Here is a 13660-nt window from a genome sequence, read left to right as displayed (position 1 = left end):
AAATCTGGTCCACTGATATCCTGCCGTTCAATATGAAAAATTATTTTTACTCCGTGATTCTTGGAGAGAAACCACATAAAAAGACCTTCAGTGGTGGGGATAACTGCTTCAGAGCATGCAGTCTCTCAGGCACTTCGATTTTTCTTTTCCTGGCACTAACATATTCTCCTTGTTGAACAGGAATCTGGTACGGGATCTTGGAAGGCATTGGAATTCTTTCTGTTATCACAAATGCATTTGTTATAGCTGTGACATCAGATTTCATCCCTCGTCTTGTTTATGCTTATAAATATGGGCCTTGTGCTGGCCAAGGAGAAGCTGGACAAAAGTAAGTTTTTCTTTGGGAAAACAGACATGCATGAAAATCACTTACTACTAGAATAGATACAGCAGTACTGTCTGTGTATGTTCTGATTTTATTAGCCCAAATTTATTGTTTGTGCTTCGGTAACAGATCTCAGCCATACACACTGATGCTTTCCATATTCACAGAATGGACTGCTGAGTGACTAGTTTATGTTAATTCAAGGAAAAAATGGCAGAGCTGTTATAGAGATTTGGGGTGTGTAACAGCAGGCTGCACAAGCTGCACATCCCAGCTGGTGTACATGGATATGACCCTCTTTTCATTATGAAGCGATGCTGATATTTATCAGTTATGGATTTAATGAGCATTTTTAACTTATTCACTAGACTTTTTTCCCTAATGTAGTATTCAGCATGCATTGCTCAAAAAAAGTAGTAGCTAACAAGAAGCAATTCCCAACTAATAAATCCAGATATACTTACAGAGCAAAGTAATTTGTTTTTCTTCTAAAACTAGAGTCCTTAGATTAAAGCTTTCAGCAGACATTTGTGAACTGAATCCCTGCTGCCTAAGTGGATTTTCTTTCAGCGTTGCTAAACGCTGAGATTACATTAGTGTGTGCACACTACCAGCAGGTACGGGTATAGTTGCTACATGGTGACTTGTAAAATCTAGGCTGTTGGACTTGGGGAAGGTCACTGAATCCAGCTGAACACAAATAGCCATGGTTTGCAAATGATCTCCTAGCTGCTCCATCAGCAAGGATCCTACTGTTCAAAGAAACCCAGGCTAAACAGTAGACAGTGACAGAGAGCTTACGTTCTGCTATTAGACGTATGGCAGATGGATTTTTATTCCCTGCTACAAGAAGCGAGTTCTTCCGTTGCTGCTTTTTTGCCATCTTTTGGTTGTCAATACTGTTTAATCGTACTGACAGAAGAAGAAGGGCAGCTGGTGTGGCAGCTCCTGATTAGCAGTGCTGCTAACTTGCTGTCCTGCAAGGAGTTTGGCCTTTTAGTCAGTGCCAAGGGAAATGTTCCATTTATTTTCATGAAGAGTTAAAGTGTTTGGTCTGTTGCCAGTTGCTCCTGAGCATGTGCCTCTGCTTGTTCCATTATGAAAATCCATAGGGCGTGGAGGCACTGTCAGCAACTCTCCTTGCTACTGATTTTCCCAGGACCACTGTGCATGATAATACACCACCTTCAGAAATTATATTTTTATGAAGACTCAAGTATGACTCAGAGACTTTGAAACTAGTTCTGTATGGGGAAGCAGCTTGGCTCACAGGGGAAGCTCTTATCTTTTCAGAAACCTCTTGTACAGTGTTTTCACACTTTGCTGCTTTTCTGAGTGAATTTCTAGATGAAACCATCAGATAGTAATCCTTTGAAGGAGCCAACTTGGATAAAAACTATTTATGTCAGCATTCTGGATAGTTATTAATAAGTGCTGTTACAAAAGCAGGAAGCTATTCAGAAATCCACAGGAATATTGAATTTTCTCGAATTCAGGAGTCAAGAACATCTGCTAAGGAATAACTTAAACGAGAGAGGTGCTTTTTTCTTTCAAAAAACCATCTGTAGGTATTAGATCCATATGACACCCAGTGATACTAGACAAATACTGTAATTAAGTTAAGTTCCAAATCCAATCAGTATGGAGATTTTGAGACAAAGCCAGATGGTGTTTAAATGTAATTTCTCAAAGACTATAAAATCCATAGTTAAAAAAAACCAACCAACCAACCCTTACTGTGCATTATACTCTGCACCAAGCTGAGCAGCATGCCTAGACGTACCTGTGCTTGGACAGTGCAGAGTGAACAGCACAACACACTTGCTGTATCTCTTCTCAGCTTTATTAACACCAAACTTGAGCCTTCTAGTGAGTCCCACAGACCTTTGTTAGGCGACATACATTCTTTTACTCAGTGTTCTCCAAATTCTGCCTGACTCTCCCAGGGCTCAGCCACCCTGGGATCTTTTAGTACTGATTTCCTCTGATTGATTAACTGGACATTTTTTTAAAAGCTGTTTTAAGTGTGCTGCCTTTCCATCTGATTTAATGTCCCTTTGTGCTAGTACCACAACTTTCTGCTAGTAGTCCCTTTGTGCTGGTAACAGTGGGAATATTCTGATTATCTTCCTTAAAAATAAAAATTATTATTTTCTCTACCTCTATTGTGTGACCTTTTAGGTGATTTTCTTTTCAAAAGTAACCAGTCTCAGTCTTCACCATTTCTTCTGCCATAGAAATCTGCCATTGTTTCACTTTTATTGTCCAACTGACCTACTTGAGTATTTCTTTTATATTGCATCAACATCATTTTCAAATATTAATAACCATCACAGTTATACTCTTGATTTCATGAAACCCAGAGAACATCCTCCTGGGTACAACAGTTAATGGAAAAACCTTGCTGTGTCCTGACTACAGGATTTTTCCCCTCTAGGTGTATGGTTGGCTATGTTAATGCCAGTTTATCAGTATTCCTGGTGTCTGACTTTGAAAACCGTTCAGAGCCAACATCAAATGGAAGTGAATTCTCTGGTTCACCGTTAAAATATTGCAGGTAAGTACCTGATCAAAATACCTCTCTGCTTTAAGGCATTGTAAGGGAGAAGCATCATGATAAATTTGGGATTGGAACTAATTTTCAAAACAAAAAAAACAGTAACAGAAATAACTGTGCTATTCAGGGACATGCTCATGGTGCGGCTTTGCTGTTACCTGTATGATTCCTTAGATACCAGAGAAGCCAAAAAGTGACAGGTGTTCCTAATGCAGGATTTCTATGGTGTCATGGCTTGAATCAGACACAACCATCATGGAGAAATGTGGTATCAAAGGGCCAATAACAGGTGACTGATTACTTAGGTACCAGTGAGATGAAACTGTAATCAGATTATATCATAGCACATACACGAGGAAGTCAAGTTTGCACAGAAGTGACCACACTCCATTTCACATTGTTTGCCATAGCACTGTTTAGTAATGTTTTTTAATTCTTATCATTCTTTTCCCCCTCTTTAACTGATTTCTTCCCCACCTTCAAGCATGAGCATGAGGCTGATGCTACTTAAAGCCAGTGGTGGAAATCTCATCAACAAAAAAAGTTGTCCCTTCAATAGCCCATAAACAGAAAACTATTAAAATTGGTGTAATAAATCTCTAGAAGATAAATCTGTTCTTTTGGGAGACACTGAACTGTTATATGTATCTACCCTTGAAAGAAAATTAACATCTTACTTTCTTCCGCTGAGGTTATCAGCTACTTAATCCACCTGAATTCTGCTAAAACATCAGTAATTTTAATTGCACCTCAGGCCGGATACTGATAGTGAGGTAAGGAAATATTATGTTCTACTGTGCAACAGTGTAGGCATTTTTCCTGGAAGGCAATCTGCCTGAGCAAAAACCGGTGGCCGTATTCAGTTACTTTCTGCTTGTCTGGAACCTACATGGTGCCATGTTATTCTCATTGTTTATAAAAGGTTTCCCCATTTATTCACGTGTAGTACTTGGTTCCTAGCAAGTAGAAAAAGGAGACATGCTCTTCTGACTTGGGACTTGGTCCAGAGACTTCAGTTTTCAGGATGATTAGGATATTGTAAAATATCCTAAACTATGAAGTCAGAATGCTGTTTGAAAAAGAGAAGATAATCTCAGTTTTATCAACTTGTACTAGAGACAGCGCAATTTGAGAGGTTTGTTGATGACTAAGACACAGTTTATTTCATTTTGTGTAGCACCCTCTGCAATCTAAGAAGGTGAATCTTCAGGGAGAAATACAGATTAACGTAGAGATGAAATAACTTCTTTTCTTTTGCTTATCTAAGTTTTCTTTAGTTTCTTAAAACTAACAGAGATCAAGCTTAATTGTATCATTTACTATAGTATTTTCAATATTTTTTTTGTAGTGGGTTTTCTGTCCCATCCAGGAAACAGATTAAGGAGAAAACAATTTTTCCACCGCTTTTAAATTAAGTTTCTGTAATAGCATTTTGGAATTAACATACTGCTAGTAAAAACGGAGTCCAGAATGTGTGACTTTGATTCATGATTTGTTAATGTAATTTTGGAGTCTTCCTGGATCCAGCTTTCACAATAGATCTCTCTAGTTACATTACTGAGACATAGAGTCTTTAAAAAAAAACTTTTGTGGGACAAGACAATAGATCCCTTTTTTACACATCTCTTGCCCTGTTGGTATACCAAGACATGCAGTCCTGGATCCACTAAAGTCAGGATAAGTTATGCTTTACACCAGGGTTGGCCAACAAATTGACAAAGGGCCAGATGAAGCCCATGAGGCTGTTTTATGGGAGGACTGTCAGGATGACAAAATTGAGGGCATTTATGGTTTTAAATTGACCTTGTAGTGGGAAGAAAGTGGTCCTTAAAACAGCAGAGCATCCCACCCTGCTCCATGTTCTGAGGAGGTGCTGCAAGGCACACACGTTGCACTGGCAAGGGAGATGCTGTAGGGTCAAACTGCTGGTGCTGAGCACCCAGCATCCTTTGAATTTGCTTCAGCAGTTTTGCTTCATACAGGTACTGGCCTGGTCCTTTGCGCTGAATTTCCATTAGCAGCTGGAGCGTGAAGTGCGCTCCTGGAGTGCGTCTTACTGTTAGGTTTCATCTGAAAATAAGCCCGTTGGGGTGAACCAAAGCATGGCAAGTGGAGGTGATCAGGACACTTGCTTCAAAAGCATACACCTGAAGTAAAACACTAGTGTTGGCCCAGCTTAAGAAGCAAGCAGTGTTCTGGTAACTTGTACAGTTTACAACGAGATAATTTTGGTGCAGAAAATGCAATGACTGAGAGCAGCTGGATTTTAGATTTGCCTTGCTCCCAGGCAGCAGGGCAGGAGCTTGCTAACTCCTTTACTCTGCTTGTCTTTCAGGTACAGGGACTACCGAGACCCTCCGCACTCCCCAGTGCCCTACGGTTACACACTGCAGTTCTGGCACGTCTTAGCAGCACGGTTGGCTTTCATTATTGTATTTGAGGTCAGTGACCATTCAGGTGGCAAAACTAAAACAACAAAATTAAACAAATTTCCCTTTGAAGGTTTTTCATTAGGCTGATCTATGATGGCAGCTCTTGAGCTTTTTGTGTTAGTTTCTACTGTTTATATTGTGCTTTGTATTCTCAGATCTGTATTCTCAACATTCACGGGTATTTAGGTTCCAACAAAAAGGGGAGTGCAGCACTCTGAAAACTATAACAGTGACTTGCAAACAGGGGAAATAATGAAGCTTTTGTTTACTTTCTGAGGTCTGGCATTCATAACCTGTTTAGGCTGGGAGGCTGTACGCTGACTAATGTGTGAGGAAGGGCTGAAAGAACATGAGATAAAAAGATAAAATCTGAACTGAAAAAATGAAGGTAGTTTAAGTTACAGTATTTACACACTTAGATTTTTTTCTCTGTTTTTCTTAATACCATTCATTTCCCCAGAATGATTAGCATCACAAAGATGGTGGTGATGAAAAGAATTTAATACCTTTGTCAACGTTCATAATATTAGTCCTTACTGTCAGTATCTCAGAAATCTTTAAGACAAACTGGAGAAGATAATACTAACTTCCACATAACTGGTATTCCTATGACAGTTTTGAAGAAGGGAGACAGGAGGGTAGATAGATAGGATGAGGTCATTTTAAAAAAATGCAGCTCTTAAGGCCTGAATTTCAAGTGTCTGAATATACCTGCCAGAAACCAGGAGCTCAGCATCTCTCCAGCACAAACAGTTGGAAATGCCTTTTATACTGTGAAGAAGCCAAATGGGGAACAAATAATTTTTTAGAACTCTTTACTTAATCCGCTACTCTGAAATCATATCAATAGGGCATCCAACACAGATACAGAAGCTGTAATCACCATAAATTATTGGCATAATGTTCATGAGCACATACTGCATTTCTGACTCACATTACTGTGTAGATTCATTCTGAACTGAGCTTTTGAAACACCTCTTTGGATCAAGAACTGGAGCATTGCAGTTAGAGGAAAGGTGAAGGGGAAATATTTTCTAGAATATTTATTGTGTAGGAATGTCTTGGCAGCTCAGCAGGAGTCCGAGGCCTGCAGAGATTTCCCCTGACAGTTATTTTCAGCCCTTCCCAGATGAAGAGGGAATATGGCACTGCAGGCTGGGCTCTCTCCTTCCTCTACGCTGGGCTAACTCATTAAAGGTTGGTCCTAATGAGATCGGCTCTTCCATCATCTGCACCACATTCAGGGAAACATTAAGGGAGAGAAAGAAAGAAAGATTTGATAGAGGCCTGCTAGGCTTGACCTCTTTGTTTCTTTGTTTCTTGAGGTACTGAAAGCCAGGGTATCAGACTCCAAAAAGGACTACAAGAATGGCTTTGGCAGGTCAGCCTAAGCAGTTACAAGGTTTAAGAGAGCCTGGCTTCTTGATACATTTGGCATAAAGGCAACTTTCGGCAGCATGGGAGAAGGGCAAGACTGAGGCAAGAAAAATCAGCCCTACTCAAGTCTCAGTGCCCAGTCAAATTTGCGACCTACCGTGGAATAGCTTTCTGTGTCTGCCCAATACCTGCACAAAACATTTGGCTTTGCTTTGCCCCAACCAAAGTCATAAGCTGGCTCATAGCTGGCTCCCTCAATGGCAGCCACTCTGTTTATTGGCACTGCAAACTTTCCTTAACTATATCTATAAAATCAAAAAGATAATTGCAGCAGAAACATTCTTTCTGCTTCTCTTTCTGCTGTCTGTCTTTCGCTGTGGAAAACAGTAATGGGTGTATTGTGATTGCTGCAGCAATTACAGTAAAAGATTGCACTACGAGATAAATGATTCAAGGTGGGATTTTTCATAAATTAAGTAACTACCTAAGCTCAGGCACCTTTTTGGCCCTGCAGGTGTGGTTATCTATATAGCTATCTTGACCTCCCTCAAAACCACACAATTTATTTCCTATCACTGCAACAGGAATATTTGTCCAGGCTAAACTGACAAAAGAAGCTTTTTTTCTTTTTTAGGTTTGGTAAAAAATCCAACAAAGTATCACAGGCTTATTTCTCATGAAAGAAGAATACATGGGAAAATGCGTTACATTGTCTTTTCAGTGGCTTTCCAAGGAAAGGTTCTTGGAGAAGAAGAAACTTTTATTTCTCCAATCTAGAATGAGTGTCCTTTCTTAGATGGAGGATTTTTGTTTCTCTGCTGCTCCTCTCAAGTAGTGTCAGAAAATCTCCAAGCAGTATTTTTGATCTAAAGAAGAAGGACACTCAAGCAATCCTTCCCCATCACACTCAAGCTTTGTTGTGGCATGCCTAAAATAGGAGGGACAAAGGATCAGCTACCTTGTATTTAATGATGATGTTTAGTAAATGGGAATCTGTCTTTGGATGAGAGATACAGTATAAGAAATATTTTATTTTGCATAGGTGATTCATTGGTTCCAATACTGATGCAAGGGTTTTCTGGCAACAGGAAAGTATTATATTGTTTGATCATCCTGTTCCTGCACAGCAATCCACTAATTGCCAGGCCCTGCCCAAACAACCTTACAGCAATTCATGGCCTCAGGGGGTTGAACACACAGGTCATACAACAGTTTTGAGGCCTTACTTGAATCCAGCTGCTCATATCCATACTCCGCTGATTTTGCTGGAGTTCTTTTGTGGGAAAAAATTTTGTGCTTTGGTTTCTTCAAATTTGCTAATGAATTTAGTTCTAACACAGTATCTTTTTGTGAACTGGAAGGAGAGGGTTTTCAGAAGATATGGAAAGTACTTGTTTCCTTCCTAGGATTTTAATTTTTCATCCCTTGTTTTCACAGCACCTTGTCTTTTGCATAAAGCACCTGATTTCCTACCTAATCCCAGATCTCCCAAAAGACCTAAGAGATCGGATGAGGAGAGAAAAGTACCTGATTCAGGAAATGATGTATGAAGCTGAACTAGAACGTCTGCAGAAAGAGCGGAAGGAAAGGAAGAAGAATGGAAAATCTTATCACAATGAGTGGCCATGATGGGGTGAGGAAGAAACTTCTTAAAAGAAGATAGGAATTCTGTTTATAAAAATGTCCTGGTTTTCTACAGTGGAGAGTGCACTGAAAGGAATAGTCAATGTTGTGTGCACTTAGCGTATGTGCACCCATTTCAATAGGGTGCATATTGTCATAGCCTTGTGAAATTAGAGGTCTTTCAAGGCTTAGTCTTCTCCAGAGCTAGAATGTCAGCATGAGCAGTTCAGACCAATGCTTAAGTCTCTGCACTCTTTCCAGGAAGCTTCCAGGCCCTGACTTAAATTCAAGGCCCTGAACTTCAAAGCAGTTATATCTTACAATGCTTTACAGAACTCGGTGATCTTACGGCTCATTCTCATGACCAAGTTGCTTCTTCATAACCAGGGACTGCGCCTTGGCAACATGGCAGTATTTGTCCATATCTGTGGCCACCACTTGCAGCACATGCATGGCAGCACTGCCCTCTTCCACAGTGGACTAAGCTGTGTTAGCTTGCATTTACTACGAATTAAGGTCACCTATGTGGACCGTTTCCATTAGTTCAACAGTGCTGAAATATTTTTTAGGAGGAGACGCTTGATCATGAGTCTAATCAACTCAGTCTAACAATGCTGAAAAATTTAGGAGTGCAGAAGCACTGACAGATAAACCAAGCATCTGAATGTGGCCAGAGGTATCTAACTGTAGGGTCATTTATTTGGAAATGATACTGTGAAAATTTGGTAATATATTTTAAAGATTTGAACAGTGCCTTTTCAGCTATAGGACTGTCTGTCTCTGAGGGAAACAAATCAGGCTAGGGCATCTTGCCCAGAACTGCCTGTGTATTTTTATTACAGGATCCCACTGAGGCCTCATCAGGAATTAGGGTGTATGATACACATAACAGAAGACAGCCTGTGTATTAAAGATCTATCTGCACAAGTATAAGAGAAAAAACCAACAGATGAACAAGGTCAGCAGAGCAGAAGAACATAGTCATACAGAATCTCTACACTTGCAACATTTTCTTTATTCATCCTTCCATTACCTATGAAGGGGTGGAGGGGAAAAACAAAACAACAGACCTGTAGTACGAAACAGCTTGAAATCCTTCATGCAGAACAATTCTGCACAGGCTGCAGAATTAGACTGGGGTGAAGTAGGCCACTGCCTATATCCTTTTGCAAATTCTAGCATTAAGAAATTAAAAATTTCCCGTATCATTAACACAAAATAGTGGAGTTTTAGGTCTGAAGACTGAAGAAGTGTTGGATGGGGCAACATGAATCAAAATACTGAGTGTTGTGAAAGCTCTACCACCTTTTGCCTCAAAGTGATAACACTGCAATTCTTGCAGAACTTGCGGTGGCATAATCAGCCACATCACAAAGAAGGAAGTTCAAAAGCCAAGACTGTAAGAAGCCAAGTGGAAGCAAGCCTATGTCCTGGTGAGGATGCAGCTAGAAACAAATACTGGAGCTGATTCATTTGCCTAGCCTTTTTCCAAGTGGAGGTCCATGAAAAATATAGTTTTCTCAGAAATCTTAAGGAATTGTGACCTTATTAGTTTGAAGATATTTAAGAGGGAGGAAAATTCATCAAGTTGTTTCTACAAGTCTCCTCGAAATGATTCAATAGAAGAGCTAGAATGTGCCCTTCTGGACAGACCACGCAATGCAAGACCCTACGGATGGATGCCTCAAGCTCAGAGACCCTTGCACCAAGACCCCATATTGCCAAGGTAGAGCTATTAACTTCTTTCCTCTGCAAGGGAGGACTGTGCTATTTCTGTGCAGGAGAAGGTTTTAATGAAAGGTAATATGTCTTGAGGAAGGAGAGGGCTGGACGAAAATGTATGCACCCTCATCTGTGTGGCCACTGCCTGCCTAAGCTTTACTTCCTTGCAGCAAGGAATCTCCTCCAGTAATGACCCATCACCCTACATGAAGAGGACAAATGGCACAGCAGCTCCCGTTTGTCAGGTGCTCCTGGCCCAAGCCTGAAGGTCCCATGAGGAAACCAACATAAACACTGAAGGAATTTCAGGACTAATCTGTTCTCTGTTGATACAGTGCCAAACTGAGCGGGGAGCGCCACTAGTGGTTGTGGGATGTACTCCTGCCTAACGAAGAAGTGAACCCGTTCATCTTTGCTGCAGCTTACAGCAGCTGTGGACACACCCTGTGTGGGCAGTGGAGAAATGGGGGTATTTCTGTCTCTGCAAATAGGGGGCGGGGATTAGGCAATGTCATCCTCCGTTACACACATGCCAGATGGATTAGGGTTTACCATCCACCACCTACGGGTATGTATTGCACTTGCAGTCTGGGGACTCGGGCAGGATCGCTGTGCAAAATCACATTCAGACCGAATTCATGTGAGCAACTGGATTAGTTTGTGTACCCTCTGTTTAATATCTAAAACAACAGATGACAAGAGCTTAGAAACTGTTTGCTAAGTAGTAAAGTGAGACATGAGTCATGCATAAAATCAGTGTCACCCATATGAGTGTGAACCTTTGCAAACTCCTGCAGCAAAATATAGCTTTGTCTATGTAGATCTCAGTACCTTCCGAGAATTGAACTAAAACCTAGTAGAATATAAACTGACTCCCACTCCAGAGGAACCACTGCAATATACTGTGTCAAAACAAATAAAGCGCAGCAGAAATACAATAGATGATAATGGCTTTTGAGACTAGTTTTCAACATAGCTATATTATGATGAATTTTCATGACAATACATTGCTAGAAGTTGCGTCCTGTTCTGCTCTAAATAAGAACACAAGTTGGCTGCTTACCAGGCTTGTGCTGAGTATGACGCTGAAAGGGGCTCTGACCTCCCTGGCAGACCCTGACTACATTTCTGTTATTTAATGTTGACCTGTCAGTCAACCCACCAGGGTTTCTGTGCTGCTGGTCTGCCGGATAGATTTCCCTTGAGTCTTTCAGCGCTACAGAGCAGAACACTCAGGAAAGATGACCCCTTTTTATTTATTGTATTAATTAGGAAAATATAAATAATAGGTTAATAATAATAAATGGATTTTTAATGGTCTCTAGATAGCAAGTTGATGCCATTCCCTTCTTTCTGATCTGATGATGGGTTTTGTTTAAACCTCCAGGTGATCATCCTATATGTTGTTTACTTATTCCAGCTCCACAAGAGCACTACCTTCAAGGGAATGAGAAAAAACGCAACCTCAATGCATGCCACAGACATTTTACATAGCAAGCACTACAGCACACATCAAAGGACTTACTATGAAACCATCTTGCAATCAGCATAGGATTGATCTTCATAGACCACTCTTGACAGCAAGCATGTACTTCATGGGCAGTTACACATCAGTTTTTAAAACCAAGGAAAAAAAGTTGTATATTGGGACTTTTTCAGCCTGTTTGCTACGTTTTTTGCATTCTGTCCCATGTTGGTTTTACAGATCTTAGAATAAAAAAAAAATGTAAATGAACAACCTGGATACTTTGACATGAGAAAAATCCTAGGTATAAAACATCACCTGCATTCAAGCCGCTAAATATTACAACAGAAACCATGTTTACAAATCAGTTCTTTTTTATTTTAAACCTTTCTGATGGGACTTATGTTATTTACCATATATTATATATATATATATATATAAAGTATATAGAGAGATTGTTTATCTGTAAATAGAAAAATCCTACAGAGAAGAATGTCAAGTTTTCACACTTTAAAAAAAACCATCAACATAAAGCCATGTTTAATGCTTGTATAATGTGATGCAATAAACTTTAAAATAAATTATGCATATGAAATATTTGCTGTTTGGCATTCATGAGTTATTTTCTGTTTACCTTATTTGTTCAGCAAGCAAACAGACCAGTCAGGTGGAAGCAAATTTAAATGCAGACTAAAAAGGACCAAAATCTATCCCTACTTTCTCTCTGTGGATCCTTTGTGATTCACATAGCCAAATATTGTTCCTGTTGTGGTTCTAGTTCTTTTTTTAATGTTCCTACTTGTTTTGTTTCTCGACCCTGCCAGATGCTGCATGTAACCTGGACAGTGTGGAGTGCTCCCACTCCCATGGAATTAATTGGTTTTGAGCATCCAGCGTTTCTTTGTCGGGTGAGCTTTTAGCTGGGAATGATGAAGGATCAGGGTGCAGGACTGTAATGGATACACCAAGAATTATCTTTTGCAAGATGTAAAGATTTTGTAAGATGTCTACTTAAAATAGCATTTACATAGACAAGGCCTTGGCTGACAGTCCAACTAGCAGAGGACAGTATATGGTCCCAGAAAAAACATTATTCAAAATGAATTAGTTGTTTTAATTAGTGATGCCAATTAAAACAAGAAGCATATAGGAAATAGTAAAGTAGAAAGAGTCACTTTGTAGCTCTGCAGCAATCATGGGAGGTTAGTTAGCTAGTAATGTGGTTGTGGGTGTCACCTGCGAAGCTTAAGAACGTTTGTCTCTAAAATGCTTACAGCAAGATATTCTCCCCAGTGAAAACTCATCTTGATGTTGTGATTATGGACCAATAGATACCACCCGGCCCAAACTCACTTCATACCAAAATTAGAGTTAAATGACTGCTTAGTGCTCAAATAGTGACTTCAAACAGTAAGTGAAGGTAAGTTTGTTGTTTACGTGTTTTCTCTGTTTTAAACCACTATGTGAATTCAAAGCAGTGAGAAAAAAACTCTGTGGTGCCACATTTTTTTAACTAACTGGGAAAATTAATCTTCACTCCACAAACAAAACAGGTAGAAGTCACACATCACCCAAGACAGTTTAAGGCAGTATCAATTACAGTGCAAACAGTGATCTCAGTACTGAGTGGTGCCATGGAGGCCACGCTGATGCTGCTTCGCACAGCGGTAATCAAGTCACCCTTCTGAGAAGCACATTCAGATGGGAGTTCAGCATTTGTGTTGGGAGGGCTGTAGCTGGACCAGCAGGCACACAGGTCAAGTGCTTGCCACAGACTTCTGTTCTCTTTGTCCACAGCTTGCTTTGTACCATAAAGCACAGGTACTCAGAGCCACACCAGTCCTCTTCATATCAGTGTTCTGCAGCAGCATGGAGATACCAGTACTTACCCTCTTTCAGACCTGCAGGCTGGAAGTACCTGGTAAGTATAAATTACTGTCTTCCAAGTCCCAAGACCTATTCCATAGCACAAAACGCAGTATCTGTTTCTGTGTCATGAAGACAAGGCACCAGCTTGCTATGCTTCATAAGTCTCAGAAAAACAGTGCAGCTCATTCAGCCATTGGACTAGCTGTCTCAGAGTGACTAGGATAGTTCCAGAACAGAGACCCCTGTCCTGAATCCCAGAAGACTTTATTCAGCATGCTATTGTTTGTCTC

At 40.2% G+C, this 13660-nt stretch overlaps 1 protein-coding gene across 6 annotated transcripts in view; it reads left to right on the top strand.

Annotated features, from left to right (window-relative positions):
- Positions 1-11910, top strand: part of ANO4 (anoctamin 4) — a 204656-nt gene extending 192746 nt beyond the window's left edge. For 4 of the 6 annotated variants that reach the window (XM_037390179.1, XM_037390176.1, XM_037390181.1 and 1 more), the window contains 4 exons: positions 181-328; positions 2763-2882; positions 5218-5323; positions 8129-11910. In XM_037390179.1, coding sequence (XP_037246076.1) covers positions 181-328; positions 2763-2882; positions 5218-5323; positions 8129-8320 — 566 coding nt within the window. In that variant the 3' untranslated portion in view covers positions 8321-11910. The remainder of the gene's footprint in view (positions 1-180; positions 329-2762; positions 2883-5217; positions 5324-8128) is intronic. The other 2 variants (XM_037390178.1, XM_037390177.1) reach the window with 2 other exon arrangements.
- Positions 11911-13660: the final 1750 nt, after the last annotated feature.

Source organism: Falco rusticolus, chromosome 5, assembly GCF_015220075.1.
Source record: "Falco rusticolus isolate bFalRus1 chromosome 5, bFalRus1.pri, whole genome shotgun sequence".
NCBI lineage: Eukaryota > Metazoa > Chordata > Aves > Falconiformes > Falconidae > Falco > Falco rusticolus.
Note: the sequence above shows the minus strand (reverse complement) of the source record. Positions and strands in the feature narration are given on the sequence as shown.